General features: G+C 36.0%; 1 protein-coding gene across 4 annotated transcripts in view; it reads left to right on the top strand.

The window, feature by feature from the left end:
• LOC121377466 (sorting nexin-17-like) overlaps nucleotides 1-19034 on the top strand; it is a 68501-nt gene extending 49467 nt beyond the window's left edge. For 2 of the 4 annotated variants that reach the window (XM_041505467.1, XM_041505464.1), the window contains 3 exons: nucleotides 7465-7503; nucleotides 16490-16543; nucleotides 17292-19034. In XM_041505467.1, coding sequence (XP_041361401.1) covers nucleotides 7465-7503; nucleotides 16490-16543; nucleotides 17292-17375 — 177 coding nt within the window. In that variant the 3' untranslated portion in view covers nucleotides 17376-19034. The remainder of the gene's footprint in view (nucleotides 1-7464; nucleotides 7504-16489; nucleotides 16544-17291) is intronic. The other 2 variants (XM_041505465.1, XM_041505466.1) reach the window with 2 other exon arrangements.
• Nucleotides 19035-19534: the final 500 nt, after the last annotated feature.

Genomic DNA, 19534 nt, shown 5'->3' with positions numbered 1-19534 from the left:
TGACTTAATCACCCGGTAGCAACTGCCGTGTACATCCTAATATTAACCAATGAAAAGGGCAGATTAACATCTACACACATGTGGTAGACGGTTTTTCTACCACCCCTTTCTAGCACCTTTCTATGACGTCATTGTGCTAGAATTAATTATCTCTAACAGAAAAACAACTCAAGTTAGTAACTTAAAACATTCTGTGTTGAACAAGTTGAACTGCACTCAAATTTCAATGAAACATGTGCAGCTCATGTACTTCTGTCTTAGGCCACGAACTTATCAATCACCCCTCGTAGAATATACACAGATTTGTGCTATTTCTGCTTTTTTATGTGTAAATTTCTCTGCTATTTTTTGTTTTTGAATGTGTAGATTTCTCTGTGGTTTTTGTTTTTAAAGGTATATATTTCTCTGTGCTGTTTTTAGTTTTCAATGTGTAGATTTCTCTGTGCTGTTTTTGGTTTTTAATGTGTAGATTTGTTTGTGCTGGTTTTGGTTTTTAATGTATAGATTTCTCTATGCTGGTTTTGGTTTTTAATGTGTAGATTTCGCTGTGCTGGTCAGATTTTTAAATGTATAGATTTCTCTATGCACTTATATATTATTGGTAAATATAGCTGCAAATAATGTACACAAAGTGTATATACATGTATTTTGCAGTCAATGAGGAACTTTTTATCTGATTTTAAATTTTTATCCATTTTTTTTTTTATCCAATGGCACAAAAGTGCCACTGGTGACACCCATGTCAAACAACCATTCCTATCACGATGACGGTTATTGCGGTCGGCAATACCCAACCACTAATATTACAATTTTTGGATTGTTTTCATAACCCACTTTTGTTTCTGTGTAGAATGTGTAGATTTCTTTGTGTTGTTTTGGAATGTTTATATTTCTCTGTGCTGTTTTGGAATGTTTAGATTTCTCTGTGCTGTTTAGAATGTTTAGATTTCTCTGTGCTGTTTAGAATGTTTAGATTTCTCTGTGCTGTTTTAGAATGTTTAGATTTCTCTGTGCTGTTTAGAATGTTTAGATTTCTCTGTGCTGTTTTAGAATGTTTAGATTTCTCTGTGCTGTTTAGAATGTTTAGATATGTCTGTGCTGTTTTGGAAGGTTTAGATTTCTCTCTACTGTTTTTTTTATAGTTATATCTTTAAATTTGTTCTGCTTTTTCATTAGAGTCACATGTATACCATCAAATCAAAACTTATAGATGACAATACTAATATGTGGCTAAAGATTCTACATCTCATACAATACGTACACCATGGATTTAATCACAAACCCTTATCCATGACGTAAATGAGAAAAAAAAGAGGTTTAAGCTGCTAGTTTCATATAGAATGAAAACTGCTGGTAGCCTAGTTCACACAGATATTGTCATCCTGATGTTAGTAGGACCCCACACATGTTTCAAGTACAGTCCTGATATTAGTAGGACCCCACACACGTTTCAAGTACAGTCCTGATATTAGTAGGACCCCACACATGTTTCAAGTAGAGTCCTGATGTTAGTAGGACCCCACACACGTTTCAAGTAGAGTCCTGATATTAGTAGGACCCCACACACGTTTCAAGTACAGTCCTGATATTAGTAGGACCCCACACATGTTTCAAGTAGAGTCCTGATGTTAGTAGGACCCCACACACGTTTCAAGTAGAGTCCTGATATTAGTAGGACCCCACACACGTTTCAAGTACAGTCCTGATATTAGTAGGACCCCACACATGTTTCAAGTAGAGTCCTGATGTTAGTAGGACCCCACACACGTTTCAAGTACAGTCCTGATGTTAGTAGGACCCCACACACGTTTCAAGTACAGTCCTGATATTAGTAGGACCCCACACACGTTTCAAGTAGAGTCCTGATATTAGTAGGACCCCACACACGTTTCAAGTACGGTCCTGATATTAGTAGGACCCCACACACGTTTCAAGTACAGTCCTGATATTAGTAGGACCCCACACACGGTTTCAAGTACAATCCTGATATTAGTAGGACCCCACACACGTTTCAAGTACAGTCCTGATATTAGTAGGACCCCACACACGTTTCAAGTAGAGTCCTGATGTTAGTAGGGTCCCACACATGTTTCAAGTACAGTCCTGATGTTAGTAGGATCCCACACGTTGCAAGTACAGTCCTGATATTAGTAGGACCCCACACGTTTCAAGTAGAGTCCTGATATTAGTAGGACCCCACACATGTTTCAAGTAGAGTCCTGATATTAGTAGGACCCCACACATGTTTCAAGTAGAGTCCTGATATTAGTAGGACCCCACACACGTTTCAAGTACAGTCCTGATATTAGTAGGACCCCACACACGTTTCAAGTACAGTCCTGATATTAGTAGGACCCCACACACGTTTCAAGTACAGTCCTGATGTTAGTAGGGTCCCACACATGTTTCAAGTACAGTCCTGATGTTAGTAGGATCCCACACGTTGCAAGTACAGTCCTGATATTAGTAGGACCCCACACGTTTCAAGTAGAGTCCTGATATTAGTAGGACCCCACACACGTTGCAAGTACAGTCCTGATATTAGTAGGACCCCACACGTTTCAAGTACAGTCCTGATATTAGTAGGACCCCACACACGTTTCAAGTAGAGTCCTGATATTAGTAGGACCCCACACATGTTTCAAGTACAGTCCTGATATTAGTAGGACCCCACACATGTTTCAAGTACAGTCCTGATATTAGTAGGACCCCACACACGTTTCAAGTAGAGTCCTGATATTAGTAGGACCCCACACACGTTTCAAGTACAGTCCTGATGTTAGTAGGACCCCACACACGTTTCAAGTACAGTCCTGATATTAGTAGGACCCCACACACGTTTCAAGTACGGTCCTGATATTAGTAGGACCCCACACACGTTTCAAGTACAGTCCTGATGTTAGTAGGACCCCACACATGTTTCAAGTACAGTCCTGATGTTAGTAGGACCCCACACACGTTTCAAGTACAGTCCTGATATTAGTAGGACCCCACACACGTTTCAAGTACGGTCCTGATGTTAGTAGGACCCCACACATGTTTCAAGTACAGTCCTGATATTAGTAGGACCCCACACACGTTTCAAGTACAGTCCTGATGTTAGTAGGACCCCACACGTTTCAAGTACAGTCCTGATATTAGTAGGACCCCACACACGTTTCAAGTACAGTCCTGATGTTAGTAGGACCCCACACACGTTTCAAGTACAGTCCTGATATTAGTAGGACCCCACACGTTTCAAGTACAGTCCTGATATTAGTAGGACCCCACACGTTTCAAGTACAGTCCTGATATTAGTAGGACCCCACACGTTTCAAGTACAGTCCTGATATTAGTAGGACCCCACACGTTTCAAGTACAGTCCTGATATTAGTAGGACCCCACACATGTTTCAAGTACAATCCTGATATTAGTAGGACCCCACACACGTTTCAAGTACAATCCTGATATTAGTAGGACCCCACACACGTTTCAAGTACAGTCCTGATATTAGTAGGACCCCACACATGTTTCAAGTACGGTCCTGATATTAGTAGGACCCCACACACGTTTCAAGTACAGTCCTGATATTAGTAGGACCCCACACACGTTTCAAGTACAGTCCTGATATTAGTAGGACCCCACACATGTTTCAAGTATGGTCCTGATGTTAGTAGGACCCCACACACGTTTCAAGTACAGTCCTGATGTTAGTAGGACCCCACACGTTTCAAGTACAGTCCTGATATTAGTAGGACTCCACACATGTTTCAAGTATGGTCCTGATGTTAGTAGGGCCCCACACATGTTTCAAGTACGGTCCTGATGTTAGTAGGACCCCACACATGTTTCAAGTACAATCCTGATATTAGTAGGACCCCACATGTTTCAAGTACAGTCCTGATATTAGTAGGACCCCACATGTTTCAAGTACAGTCCTGATGTTAGTAGGACCCCACACACGTTTCAAGTACAGTCCTGATGTTAGTAGGGTCCCACACACGTTTCAAGTACAATCCTGATATTAGTAGGACCCCACACATGTTTCAAGTACAGTCCTGATGTTAGTAGGACCCCACACATGTTTCAAGTACAGTCCTGATGTTAGTAGGACCCCACACATGTTTCAAGTACAGTCCTGATGTTAGTAGGACCCCACACACGTTTCAAGTAGAGTCCTGATATTAGTAGGACCCCACACATGTTTCAAGTACAGTCCTGATATTAGTAGGACCCCACACATGTTTCAAGTACAGTCCTGATATTAGTAGGACCCCACACACGTTTCAAGTACAGTCCTGATATTAGTAGGACCCCACACACGTTTCAAGTACAGTCCTGATATTAGTAGGACCCCACACACGTTTCAAGTACAATCCTGATATTAGTAGGACCCCACACACGTTTCAAGTACAGTCCTGATGTTAGTAGGACCCCACACACGTTTCAAGTACAGTCCTGATGTTAGTAGGACCCCACACACGTTTCAAGTACAATCCTGATATTAGTAGGACCCCACACACGTTTCAAGTAGAGTCCTGATGTTAGTAGGACCCCACACACGTTTCAAGTACAGTCCTGATATTAGTAGGACCCCACACACGTTTCAAGTAGAGTCCTGATGTTAGTAGGACCCCACACACGTTTCAAGTACGGTCCTGATGTTAGTAGGACCCCACACACGTTTCAAGTACAGTCCTGATATTAGTAGGACCCCACACATGTTTCAAGTATGGTCCTGATATTAGTAGGACCCCACACACGTTTCAAGTAGAGTCCTGATATTAGTAGGACCCCACACACGTTTCAAGTAGAGTCCTGATATTAGTAGGACCCCACACACGTTTCAAGTACAGTCCTGATATTAGTAGGACCCCACACACGTTTCAAGTACAGTCCTGATATTAGTAGGACCCCACACACGTTTCAAGTAGAGTCCTGATATTAGTAGGACCCCACACATGTTTCAAGTAGAGTCCTGATATTAGTAGGACCCCACACATGTTTCAAGTACAGTCCTGATATTAGTAGGACCCCACACACGTTTCAAGTACAGTCCTGATATTAGTAGGACCCCACACACGTTTCAAGTACAGTCCTGATATTAGTAGGACCCCACACACGTTTCAAGTACAGTCCTGATGTTAGTAGGGTCCCACACACGTTTCAAGTACAGTCCTGATATTAGTAGGACCCCACACACGTTTCAAGTACAATCCTGATATTAGTAGGACCCCACACACGTTTCAAGTACAGTCCTGATATTAGTAGGACCCCACACACGTTTCAAGTACAGTCCTGATATTAGTAGGACCCCACACACGTTTCAAGTACAATCCTGATATTAGTAGGACCCCACACATGTTTCAAGTAGAGTCCTGATATTAGTAGGACCCCACACACGTTTCAAGTACAGTCCTGATATTAGTAGGACCCCACACACGTTTCAAGTAGAGTCCTGATATTAGTAGGACCCCACACACGTTTCAAGTAGAGTCCTGATATTAGTAGGACCCCACACATGTTTCAAGTAGAGTCCTGATATTAGTAGGACCCCACACATGTTTCAAGTACAGTCCTGATATTAGTAGGACCCCACACACGTTTCAAGTACAGTCCTGATATTAGTAGGACCCCACACACGTTTCAAGTAGAGTCCTGATATTAGTAGGACCCCACACATGTTTCAAGTAGAGTCCTGATATTAGTAGGACCCCACACATGTTTCAAGTACAGTCCTGATATTAGTAGGACCCCACACACGTTTCAAGTACAGTCCTGATATTAGTAGGACCCCACACACGTTTCAAGTACAGTCCTGATATTAGTAGGACCCCACACACGTTTCAAGTACAATCCTGATATTAGTAGGACCCCACACACGGTTTCAAGTACAGTCCTGATATTAGTAGGACCCCACACACGTTTCAAGTCGAGTCCTGATATTAGTAGGACCCCACACGTTTCAAGTACAGTCCTGATGTTAGTAGGACCCCACACGTTTCAAGTACAGTCCTATGTACACAAATTTTAAAATTTTTGAGTTAGCATTGAAGATGCATAATATTCTAATGTTAGTACAAAGTCAGCAATACGACAATAGAGTTTCCATCAAAACACGATCTATGTCCATTAAATAGAATCTTAAAACTGTGTTTCATGTGATATAGGCTTCTTCATGGTGCACCAAAACTGTTTTCCTAAAAAAAATGATGTAAACAAGTGTCTCTTTAATATGGAAAATATATTTCAATTGAGTCTACATTAATTGGTATTTGTCAAGATTGATATTTTACATTTTAAAAAACCATGAGTAACAAATTCTATTTATTCTATAAATCACAGTCCTAAAGATGTCTCCATCGGTAGGTAATATGACATCATCACGTTTAGCACAAAAATTGTATATATTTGTAAACATTTGACGCCATGCCATGTTGAGGTATACAGGTCTTATTGGCTGGTAAACAAATGTTATGTTGAGGTATACAGGTCTTATTGGCTGGTAAACAAATGACCACTTGACAGCAAAAAACAATTATCTGAGTTAATAATAGTAAATATCAAATAGGTTTATGACATTGGTAGTATGGGTAAGGTACAGGATAAATGGATCTGTCTCGTTTTAGCAGTGAACTCTTCATATAAAACATACCTGTTTGTTTAGAGAAACAGATTCAGCAGACACACCAGGCATACAATAATAATTACACCTCCCCTCCACTGGGCTTTTCAAAAGCTTGTTTTGTTCAACTACACCACTAGAGCATTTGATTTTGTAATCATCGGCTATTGGATATCAAACATTTTTTAATTTTGACATATAGTTGTAAAGAGGAAACCTCCTACATTTTTCCATTAGTAGCAAGCAGTCTTTTATATGCACCATCTCACAGGCAGGATGGCACATACCATGACTTTTGATATACCAGTCGTGGCTGAAACAATAAATAGCCCGGGGATCGATCCTAGATCCACAACGTATCAGCTGAGCACTTTCCCACTGGGCTACGTACATCCCCATGGTACATCAAAGTCTGTGGAATGTATGTGAAAGTGCATAGTAAAATATCTATCTCTGTCTTGACAGTGTCAAAATAGCCATTTATTAGACACCAAATAGTTCTAGTTTAAATTAGGCTGCATAGGTGTTCAGGCTCCCATTGTAAAAAGGTCTCAGGTTACGGTAGCACATTTTGACCAAATATCTCTCTAATTTTTACCATAATTTGAGGTTTTTCTCCAGCACTGGGTGGGGAGGGGGGCAGTTTTCCCCCCATCTGCCACCCTGTCTCATACGGTTGAGGGTGTTATTAAAAAAAAAAATGTGTTTCTTTCTTAGCGAATTTGCAACTTTAAGATTGATCTTTTTGTCATGGTACAGAAACATGGCTGTTGTTGGCAACTGTTTTATTGCTGATTTTACTTTAGTTACAAATTATTCACTGTTTGTTATCTTCTTTTCTGTTTTCTTTTTACATGCAGCAGTCAAGAGAATCACAGGTGGACAGCAAAGCAGTACATGTAACACAGTTTTTACGAAATATCTTTGTTTGCTTTTCACTTTTCACTAATCACATAATATTTAATATTATTAAAGAACCTGTCCTCAGTTTGCTGCTATTGTAACATATTTTCAACTATAGTGAAACTTCTCTGAAAAGGACACGCTCAGGTCCAAGTAAAAAGTCTGGTTTTTAGAGGTATCTTGTTTACAGAGGTACTCTTCTGCAGAGATATTTAAAAAGGGACCAAGCAAAACGTCCGGTTTTGAGGGAATTTTGGTTTACAGAGGGTCTAGTTTTGAGAGGTTTCACAGTAATACATGTAGAGCCTTTGTAATGGCTAAGATATCGTATTAAACAGAGTATTACATGTGCATTATTGTTTCGAATATTTGAGACTATGGTGTTTTTAATCTTTGTAGCGGCCAAAACATGAATTTACCTTCCAAACATTTTGTACATGTACAGGTTGACTGTGATAATCTGGACTCCATTAGTCCAGAAACCCATCTTACACAGACCGTTGAAATGCAAAACAAACTCTACACTCTGTAAAGATGTTCATTAACCCGGATATTCAGCTTCCTGAACCGGACGGTCACTATTCAGAACAAAGTATACAAGATAAAGACAATCTCTTTCACGTGATAGGACGTGATTTCTTTCAACAGATAATTTAATTTGAAACAAAAGTACCACTTGTTCCAAGTTAATTCAGCCATAACCAGTAAACACCAGTCGAGACAACTAACAAATGCCAAAATGGCGGCAAAAGGTCTCACACCTCTGAGTATGTTTAATTGTAGGGTGTTTTCCTTCAGCTTGGGAATGACAGGGTTCACTGATCTAGGTTGCATTGGTAAAATGTAATTAATAAAATTAGGTTCAGTAGTCACTGGTGAAACATAAATTTATATTATTTTGACAAGAATCCCAAGAAATGAAGATGTTGCAAAAATACAGATTTTAAATTGAAACACAAATGTTGATACAAATAAAATTCAATATTTAATTGCTGTCTTAAAATATACATATAAATTATTTTTCTTTGATGGATCTGATCAATAATTATTTTTATTGATTTGTCAGTCAAGGGAAGTAAGTCTTCAGGTATGATTCAGTACTATAGAAATTTGTTAATATGGACACTTTTAGGAAAAACCATACTATCCGGATTAATGGGTTCCACAGTTCCACTGTATACAAAAACTGATATATTGTGAACTACTACAAGAATTATGATGATGAGAAACATGTCACAATATCAGTTACTGTAGTAAACACAGGACAGACCATTCAAGTTAGTATAGCTATTAACAACATGTTCACATTACATGTAGTTTTGTTAACTACATTTACATGTTCGTGAACATTAGTTTTATTAACTACATGTACATGTTCACATTAGTTTTATTAACTACATGTACATGTTCATATTAGTTTTATTAACTACATGTTTATGTTCACATTAGTTTTATTAACTACATGTACACATTCACATTAGTTTTATTAACTACATGTACATGTTCACATTAGTTTTATTAACTACATATTCATGTTTACATTAGTTTTACTAACTACATGTACATGTTCACATTTTTTTTATTAACTACATGTACACGTTCACATTAGTTTTATTAACTACATGTACATGTTCACATTAGTTTTATTAACTACATGTACGTTCACATTAGTTTTATTAACTACATGCACATGTTCACATTAGTTTTATTAACTACATGTACACGTTCACATTAGTTTTATTAACTACATGTACATGTTCACATTAGTTTTATTAAATACATATTCATGTTCACATTAGTTTTATTAACTACTTGTACATGTTCACATTAGTTTTATTAACTACATGTACATGTTCACATTAGTTTTATTAACTACATGTACATGTTCATATTTGTTTTATTAACTACATATTCACATGTTCACATTAGTTTTATTAACTACATGTATATGTTCACATTAGTTTTATTAACTACATGTACATGTTCACATTAGTTTTACTAACTACATGTTCATATTTGTTTTGTTAACTGCATTTACACATTCACATTAGTTTTATTAACTACATGTACATGTTCACATTAGTTTTATTAACTACATGTACATGTTCACATTAGTTTTACTAACTACATGTTCATATTTGTTTTGTTAACTGCATTTACACATTCACATTAGTTTTATTAACTACATGTACATGTTCACATTAGTTTTATTAACTACATGTACATGTTCACATTAGTTTTATTAACTACATGTACATGTTCACATTAGTTTTACTAACTACATGTTCATATTTGTTTTGTTAACTGCATTTACACATTCACATTAGTTTTATTAACTACATGTACATGTTCACATTAGTTTTATTAACTACATGTACATGTTCACATTAGTTTTATTAACTACATGTACATGTTTACATTAGTTTTATTAACTACATGTTCATGTTCACATTAGTTTTATTAACTGCATGTTCATATTCACATTAGTTTTATTAAATACATATTCATGTTCACATTAGTTTTATTAAATACATGTACATGTTCACATTAGTTTTATTAACTACATGTTCATGTTCACATTAGTTTTATTAAATACATATTCATGTTCACATTAGTTTTATTAAATACATATTCATGTTCACATTAGTTTTATTAAATACATATTCATGTTCACATTAGTTTTATTAACTACGTTTCATTTTCACATTAGTTTTATTAACTATGTTTTTCATTTTCACATAGTTTTATTAACTACATGTACATGTTCACATTAGTTTTATTAACTACATGTACACGTTCACATTTGTTTTACTAACTACATGTTCATAATACTGCAGTAGTTGTTAGTACATTTTGCCAGTAGATTGAGAAAGTAGTGTACATGTAGCTGGGGCCATTACCCTGTCTAGCATTTACTAACAGCACCAACAAGCAAGTGAATATACAGTATATTGCAGATCAAGATGTAAACGTTATTTGAAATAGTGGATAAAAGCAACCAAGATGTTACATTGTGTGTCACTCTCAGTGACTGTTCTCACAATACGAGAGTGAGTTTCGGCTAATTAAAGAATGAATGAATGAATGTTTAACCCCAGCTTCGGCTAATTAATACAAGACAAAAACAAAATGCACATACAGTGAAACTTTTGTTTGCATTGTTTATACAGTTGCCACATAATAGTGAGAAAAAGTGAAAACATTGACAGTGACAAATTTTAAAATAATTTTGTTTACCAATAAACTACATTTTTTTATTCACTCTGCATACAAAACAAAATTTGATTGGCTAATCAAATCCATTTGTGGCAATAAAACCAGCATTAACGTGTCGGAAATTTGGGGGATTTCCCAAGAGCCTACCTGTATTTACATATTTATACGCTACTTCTCACTGTTTTTTGTTGGAAGTACAATGTACTTTTAAAATACTAACGTTAAATCTTTTTCTGAAGCAAAATGTGTGTTTCTTTAAATTTGATGATATGTGTGACGTTGACAGGAATGCTTAAGTAATTAATGGCAACTATGTCGAATTATGAATCTTCATTACAAAGCACCAGTTGTCTTCATGAGTATTCAGAATAAGTGAAATTGGTAATTATAATGGTTGGTATTGTTGTTAATAAAACCTTAAAATACAAAAAGAATACATTTGTATTAGGAACAACAGTTGTAAACTTATTTTGTGATCTGTGTGTGCTATAAGTATTTCATAAGGTGGATGACTTGAAATATGATAGTAGTGACCAGGTTGTTAACACTGTGTTCATTCCAAACAATTATTATTTAAAAGATTTTTCAAAAGAAAATGCATTTATTGAATTAGAATAGGGATAAGTTAACTATGTTATTTTTTATTCATCCATTATCATTCTTTTCATTTGCGATAATTGTAAACTATATTTGGCAGTGGTAGACTCATTAACTAGCAGAATGACAGTGGCGTGATTTTACAGATGATAGGTTTAGTGCTGAAACCTACACAGTGACGTAACAAAAGAAGCAATATCTCCAAGGAGAATATCGCAGGAGATATCGCAAATTATAGTGCCAGCAATATCTCCTACAAAAGCCTTTAATGGATGATAAAGTATAATTATGACTTCCCTCTGTCATTAAATCATTAAATATTAGCTATCTTAAAATTTAGCAAAATTCAAGTAAGTGACATATTATTAGTGACATAAAATGTCAGTGAGGTTGACACCTCAGACAATTTAAAAAACCCTTAGCTTGTAGGATCAATCGACTAAAAGAATACTTTTGATATACATGTGTATACTCCTCCAAAAATGTTAAGGATCGGTATTTACTTTGAACATAACATCAGAACCAGAAAAGATAAAATGCTTAAATTTGGTTTCAACTATCATTGTGCATGTGGTTATCTGTATAAAATGTGATTAAACAAACAATTCTGATAAAAATGAAAACACGTACAAAATTCATACTGGTTTTCAATGATCAGCGGAACAGAAATTTTCATTATGTGTGAAAGTCAGTTCACTGATTGCTGTTTAGTAGTGGGTATGACCACCACGAGCATTAATCACTGCTCTTCAACATCGCTGCATGCTCTGTATCAAGTGCCTAATGTCCTGCAGTGGAATGTTCTGCCATTCTCTAATCAGAGCATTTGCAAGGTCGTCTATGGTGCTTGATGGGTTATCAAGTCTTGAAATGTGTGTCTGAAGTTGATCCCAGATGTGTTCAATAGGGTTAAGGTCGGGAGAAACAGCTGGCCAATCCATTCTTTCAATTGTCTCTTCTTCAAGGTAATCTCTCACAATTCGTGCTCTATGTGGCCGTGCGTTATCGTCCATTAGCACAAACTCAGGACCAATGGCACCTGCAAACGGTCTCACAAATGGATGAAGGATCTCATCTCTGTACCGAATTGTGGTAAGAGCTCCATTCCTGATGGCGTATAAGTTTGTACGACCATCCAAAGATATTCCACCCCATACCATAATTGACCCCCACCAAACCGATCGTGTTGCAATATGTTACAGTCAGCATGTCGCTCTCCAGGTTGACGCCAAACACGCCTACGACCATCGTTAAAGTCCAAGCAAAATCTTGACTTGTCTGTAAACAGAACAGGACGCCAATGACGACATTGCCATCTGACATGGTTTCGCGCCCACAACAATTGAGCTTGATGGTGACGTGGGAGCAGTATTGGCTTTACTGCTGGCCTGAGGGCTCGGAAATTGGCTGCATGGAGTCTGTTTTTCAGTGTTTGTGGGGTGATGCGGACTCCAGTGGCCTGGTGGAATTGTCTATTCAGGTTTGCAGCATCATTAAAACGATTTCAACGAGCCAATGTCACCATAAATCTGTCTTGACGCTGTGTTGTAGCTCGCGGTCTTCCACTCCTGGGTCTATCACGCAATTGTCCAGTATTGTTGTAACGTGTTTGCAATCTGGAAATAACACTTTGTGATACTGCAAGTGTTCTAGCCACCTGTCTTTGACTATGACCACTTTCAAGCATTCCAATTGCTCTGCCTCACTCTTCAATTGTCAAATGGCGTCGTGGTGGCATTGTAACTGAACTTTAACATTAAACAATGTGTAGTCTCAAACTAACAACATTCAATTTCATCAGAGCTATCAATTTGCGATTTCAAAACAGTGCATTTTCACTCTGATTTTCACCCAAGCCACATCAAGGCCCAGGTGTGCACATGCAAATTGTGCATAATCGTGTAAAACAATCTACACACAAAGTACGATATTTCATTTTTACTCATGAAACTAAAAATAACACTTTTCATCTTTATATAAGAAAATATTATATATTTAATATATGATCCTTAACTTTTTTGGAGGAGTATATTTTGGTTTAAACAATGTTTATTTCCGTTCAAAAACAGTAGCAATCTGGGGATTCGCCAAAAGGTTTTAGCTTATATTAAGGCCTTTCTTAACATTTTACAATTTGAACATTTTACTAGCAATAGATTAAAACATAATCAGTATAAGTTACTATAACTTGTTCCAAAATTACTAACATATATTTTACTGAATCAGATATATTTTGATGTAATATGAAGCTTATAGACAACTTGAATTTAGCATACTAACTAACTATTATTGTTTACTACATTATAATTTAATTAGTAGCATGTACAAGTAACCATTGTTGTGTGTTCACTTGATCACTATCAAAAGAATAATATACACTTTTTTTTAAACAGTCTGTTATATGTCTCTTTAAAAAAAAAATTGTTTTTAAATTTAGAAATAGAAATAAAGAGTGAAAGAAGGGAAAAAACCCTTGAAAGATAAATAAGATCCCTTTAAATTTAGAGTCATGAAATATTATCATTTTGTATGACCTAAATTCACTAATATCTTATGCTCGCTAACATTTCCTGATTTACGCCAAATATCATTGTTTTGGCAGTGATTCATGATAATTATTTCAGTGAGCTCTGTTGTGTGCTAGTTTTTGATTTAGTAGACTAGTCTGGAAGTGGCAGTCCTCTGATTGGTGCAGGAACGATGTCTTGTCCAGTGAAGAATCGCCTTGGGAATGGCTGTCGTCCTATAGACGAGGCACTAGATAGAGATTCATGAATCCAATCACTATTTTGCCAAATACCCATTCGACTCTGCATTGTGCAGATATACAGTCTTGATCATGAATAATGATTTTATTTGTTCACATATTTTCTTAATAGTTGAAGATGTCTTGTGCTTTTGGGAGATTGTAAACATATGTCAAACACATTTTTGTCCTGTATATAACTATAAATATTAATCTATCTGTATAATATATGTAAGATTTTTTTTGCATTAAATGTGCATTTGAAGGTAGCATGTTTTATAATATGATTTAAATCACATTTGGTAAAATATTATGATTCTTGGTGTTTTACTATTCAATTCAATTCAAGTTTTTTATTGTATGTAAGGCCATAAGCCCATATATACAAGCACTTGTACATTGATATATTTTGGGACCAGTTGTTCAAATGATTAGCCAGCTGTTTTAGAAACACATATCTTGCAACATATCATCGATTATCTTACTACGACCTTCCATGGATGCCAACCAAACAAGTTGAGTGATACAGATCGAGATCAATTATGAGTAACGAAAATGATATTGAACACGCCACCACCCCGCACAATATCTATGTCCCTCGAGAAACAGTTCTTATTTGTCACTCCCTAAAGCTCAAAACTACTGAGGACTATTTCACTTGGGACACAAACACCATATAAAATGGAAGTTCGTCCAATATCCCATAGATATTACATTTCACAAAAATTACAAAAACTGATATTTATAAATGCCTGTGGTCAGCATAACCATTCTTTGAACAACTGGCCCCTGGTGCAGGTAACAGCATTTTCAAGTATAGTAGCATACAGTGGATTATACATACATGATACACTTCGTTATACATCAAGTATAGTAGCATACAGTGGATTATACATACATGATACACGTCGTTATACGTCAAGTATAGTAGCATACAGTGGATTATACATACATGATACACGTCGCTATACGTCAAGTATAGTAGCATACAGTGGATTATACATACATGATACACGTCGTTATACATCAAGTATCTACCTTAACACATGATGGTTCAGTTTAAAGTAATGCAATTTCCTCTTCTCTACACTTTAATGCTTTTACAATATAGATTCCTAAATTTTTAAAAACATATTCATTCCTTGTTACCATTAAGTTAGATAAACTTATAAAAGGATCTCGTAATATAATACTTTCTAGGAATATATATAGTTCTTAATGTCTCATACACTGAACAATTTATAATAAAATGAAATTCATTTTTTATTTCTTTTCTATTGCATAATATACAAATTCTTTCCGTTTTAGTTAAACCAATATATCTCCCCTCATCCACTGCTAAACCAGCCCCACCCATTCTGATACGTGCTATATCTTTCTTATACAAATCAAGTTCAGGACATGTAAGATGTAATTTTTGCAATCCACTGTTGATTTTGTATATCCTTAATTCTTTGTTTAAATTCCGCTAAAAATAATGGCACATCTCCCACCCCTTGAGCAATCCAGACATATCCAAATCCTAGAGAAAATTAAGTTTTCTTAATAGCAGTAGCCCATGTATATCTTCCTGCGCTATCTAAAGAATATAGCATATTGTATGTTTTATGTGGATATCTAAAGTTGGGCATTACTAGTTTTACTAGTATATATAAAACAATTTATTTCAAATAAGATAAAACTCATACCTCTGTGTCTGTGTTTAATAGTAAACAGTCTTATAGAATTGGGATATGAGATTGATATTTAATTTATAAAAAACGGGGATAAAACCCTACTAGAACAACCCCACCTGGAATATGGGCCCACAGAAAAAAAAGAATATTTGCAGGTGGTTCACAATCCGCTGGCACTAAAGTAGTGCAGTAGCAACCTGGGCTTCATCGGTTTAGGATCGATCCCCGCCGGTGGCCCTGTTGGGCTATTTCTCATTCCAGCCAGTGCTCCACAACTGGTGTAACAAAGGTCGTGGTATGTACTATCCTGTCTGTGGGTTGGTGCATATAAAAGATCCCTTGCTGCTAATCGAAAAGAGTAGCTCATGAAGTGGCAACAGCGGGTTTCCTCTCTCTATATCTGTGTGGTCCTTAACCATATGTCCGACGCATATAACCATAAATAAAATGTGTTGAGTGCGTCGTTAAATAAAACATTTCCTTTCCTTCATCCTTAACACTGCTATCTGTGGCTATCAGATGGATGGGTGGACATGTCCAACAACCTTTACAAAGACGTTGTCCCATCCCTCGATATGTTGCTGGTTTTGGAGCCACCATCTAGCGTTTGCCCTTCATATACCTCATGCATGGATATATGTATTAACATTTATTAAAATTTCACTTCTAAACATTACTTGTTCTCAAAGGTATTATTATTTTGTTACAAATAAATATATTAAAATTAAATTGTTATTTGCTTTGTAGAATGATGATCAGAGTGCAATAAACAAGGCAATGGGTTCAGTGAAGAAAATTTCAGTGAGTCAGTTTTATTTTATATAGACGTATTATTATAATATTTACTGGCCTCGGTGGTAGGCCATCGGTCTACAGGCTGGTAGGTACTGGGTTCGGATCCCAGTCGAGGCATGGGATTTTTAATCCAGATACTGACTCCAAACCCTGAGTGAGTGCTCCACAAGGCTCAATGGGTAGGTGTAAACCACTTGCACCATCCAGTGATTCATAATTGGTTCAACAAAGGCCATGGTTTGTGCTGTCCTGCCTGTGGGAAGCTCAAATAAAAGATCCTTTGCTGCTAATCGGAAGAGTAGCCCATATAGTGGCGACAGCGGGTTTCCTCTCAAAATCTGTGTGATCCGTAACCATATGTCTGATGCCATATAACCGTAAATAAAATGTGTTGAGTGCATCATTAAATAAAACATTTCTTTCTTTTTATTATAATATTTGGGCAACCAATTCTGGAATGTTCCAGAAGCAAGTAGGATGGTATGTATTCCCACAAGAATTTTTTTTTTTTTTTTTATATGTCCTAAAATAGATCTATGACCACCTTTTAACACCATCACTTTTGTCACAATAAAAAGAAAGAAAAAGAAAGACATAAACAAAGAGCATTTTGGTATTGAATTTTAGGTGCACTGTTTATATGTGCATATATTGATTATGTTAGACAGCTATAGTTGTAAACTAGTATTGCTTTCATTTAGTGAGAAAAGGCCTGTTTTTGTAGTCTAATATTGTTAAGTTTGACATATTGCAGGATAAATTCTCCAAGAGCAGCAAAGCAGAAAACAGCATTACACAAAACGATGCCTTCGAACAGATTGGTGATGATGACTTGTGACCTCCAAACATTGGCATAGTGACCTTGGAACAACACTGAATGAACTTGTGACCTTGGAACAACACTGAATGAACTTGTGACCTTTGGACACCATCTGCAGATTTGTGATCTTATAACCTTCAAACAGTATACCAGTTACCCTTGTACAATGTCAGAATAGCTTGAAAAAATATAGCACTTACCTTTATACAATGTCAGAATGGCTTCTAACAGTATAAAGTCAGAATGGCTGCAAACAATATAACACTTACGGTACCTCTGTACAACTTCATTAATAGCTTCAAACTTTACAACTTCAGAATGGCTTCAAACTTTACAACTTCAGAATGGCTTCAAACTTTACAACTTCAGAATGGCTTCAGACAGTATAATGACAGAATGGCTTCAAACAGTATAACGTGAGAATGACTTCATACAGTATAACGTAACAATGACTTCAGACAGTATAATGACAGAATGGCTTCAAACAGTATAACGTGAGAATGACTTCATACAGTATAACATAACAATGACTTCAGACAGTATAATGACAGAATGGCTTCAAACGGTATAACGTGAGAATGACTTCAGACAGTATAACGTAAGACTGACTTCAGACAGTATAATGTCAGAATGGCTTCAAACAGTATAACATAAGAATGACTTCAGACAGTATAATGTCAGAATGACTTCAGACAGTATAACGTAAGAATGACTTCAGACAGTATAATGTCAGAATGACTTCAGACAGTATAACGTAAGAATGACTTCAGACAGTATAACAGTTATCTCTATACAACATCAAAAGGCGCCACACTACCATTTGTTATGTCATTACTTGTTGTAGCAGTTTAATATAGCCTGGTTTAGGAAATAGTTCCTCATATAAAAAAATACACTGTGTACTGCAAAATTCTGATATGCCTTTTGAAATCCTTCTTTGATGATTATAAGTAGCCTGACCTCTGTATTATTGAAATAACACATTGGTTTGAAGATACTTGCTATATGTAGTATTTAAATAACACATTGGTTTGAAGATACTTGCTATATGTAGTATTTAAATAACACATTGGTTTGAAGATATTTGCTATATGTAGTATTTAAATAACACATTGGTTTGAAGATACTTGCTATATGTAGTATTTAAATAACACATTGGTTTGAAGATACTTGCTATATGTAGTATTGAAATAACACATTGGTTTGAAGATACTTGCTATATGTAGTATTTAAATAACACATTGGTTTGAAGATACTTGCTATATGTAGTATTTAAATAACACATTGGTTTGAAGATACTTGCTATATGTAGTATTTAAATAACACATTGGTTTGAAGATATTTGCTATATGTAGTATTTAAATAACACATTGGTTTGAAGATACTTGCTATATGTAGTATTGAAATAACACATTGGTTTGAAGATACTAGTTATACGTATTATTGAAATAACACATTGGTTTGAAGATACTTGCTATATGTAGTATTTAAATAACACATTGGTTTGAAGATACAGTCATCTCCACTTATTTGCACATCGGTTTATAGCATAATTCGGTTAATTGACTATTTTCACCCAACATGGAACCATTTGCCCTTGTAACACTACAAAACATCCGGTTAATTGCACAGACTACAGGCTATATATCGGTTATTTGCACACATAAATAACAATTTTTTTTTTTTTTGTGCTAAATTAATGTCACAAATGACTGAGAAAGTCTATCAAACTTTGGCAAACAAACTCAAATAAATCACCGATTAATCTGTTTTGTTTGAGCTTACAGAGTCGACGTGTGGCATGCAAATGAGATGGTGAATCACAATACCCGACTACAAGATTTAAGAATGACATAATTAAGTTGAATAAACCTAAGACCTAATGTTTTGTTTGCAATATATTGCTGTTAATCAGAGGCCATCTCAATAACAGGTAACTCTCCGACTATTATTTTTAGAAGTACCGCCTGTGCGCTTGTACGCATGTGCACTCAACTATTGAGGCCCTATTCGATTGACATGTTTAGGGCAATCATTGTTCTGTATCAATTACGTTATGTTGAGAAGCCTTGTTAGTAATTAAAAGATCGTCCTAGGCGGTTATGTTTTTAATAAATGTGACCGAGAAAGGGTTGTTGTTCACTTATTCATTAGATGCAGTGTACGCTATATCTGTT

This window comes from Gigantopelta aegis, chromosome 7, assembly GCF_016097555.1.
Source record: "Gigantopelta aegis isolate Gae_Host chromosome 7, Gae_host_genome, whole genome shotgun sequence".
Lineage (NCBI taxonomy): Eukaryota > Metazoa > Mollusca > Gastropoda > Neomphalida > Peltospiridae > Gigantopelta > Gigantopelta aegis.
The sequence above is the reverse complement of the archived record's forward strand: the minus strand, read 5'-3'. Positions and strand labels throughout refer to the sequence as shown.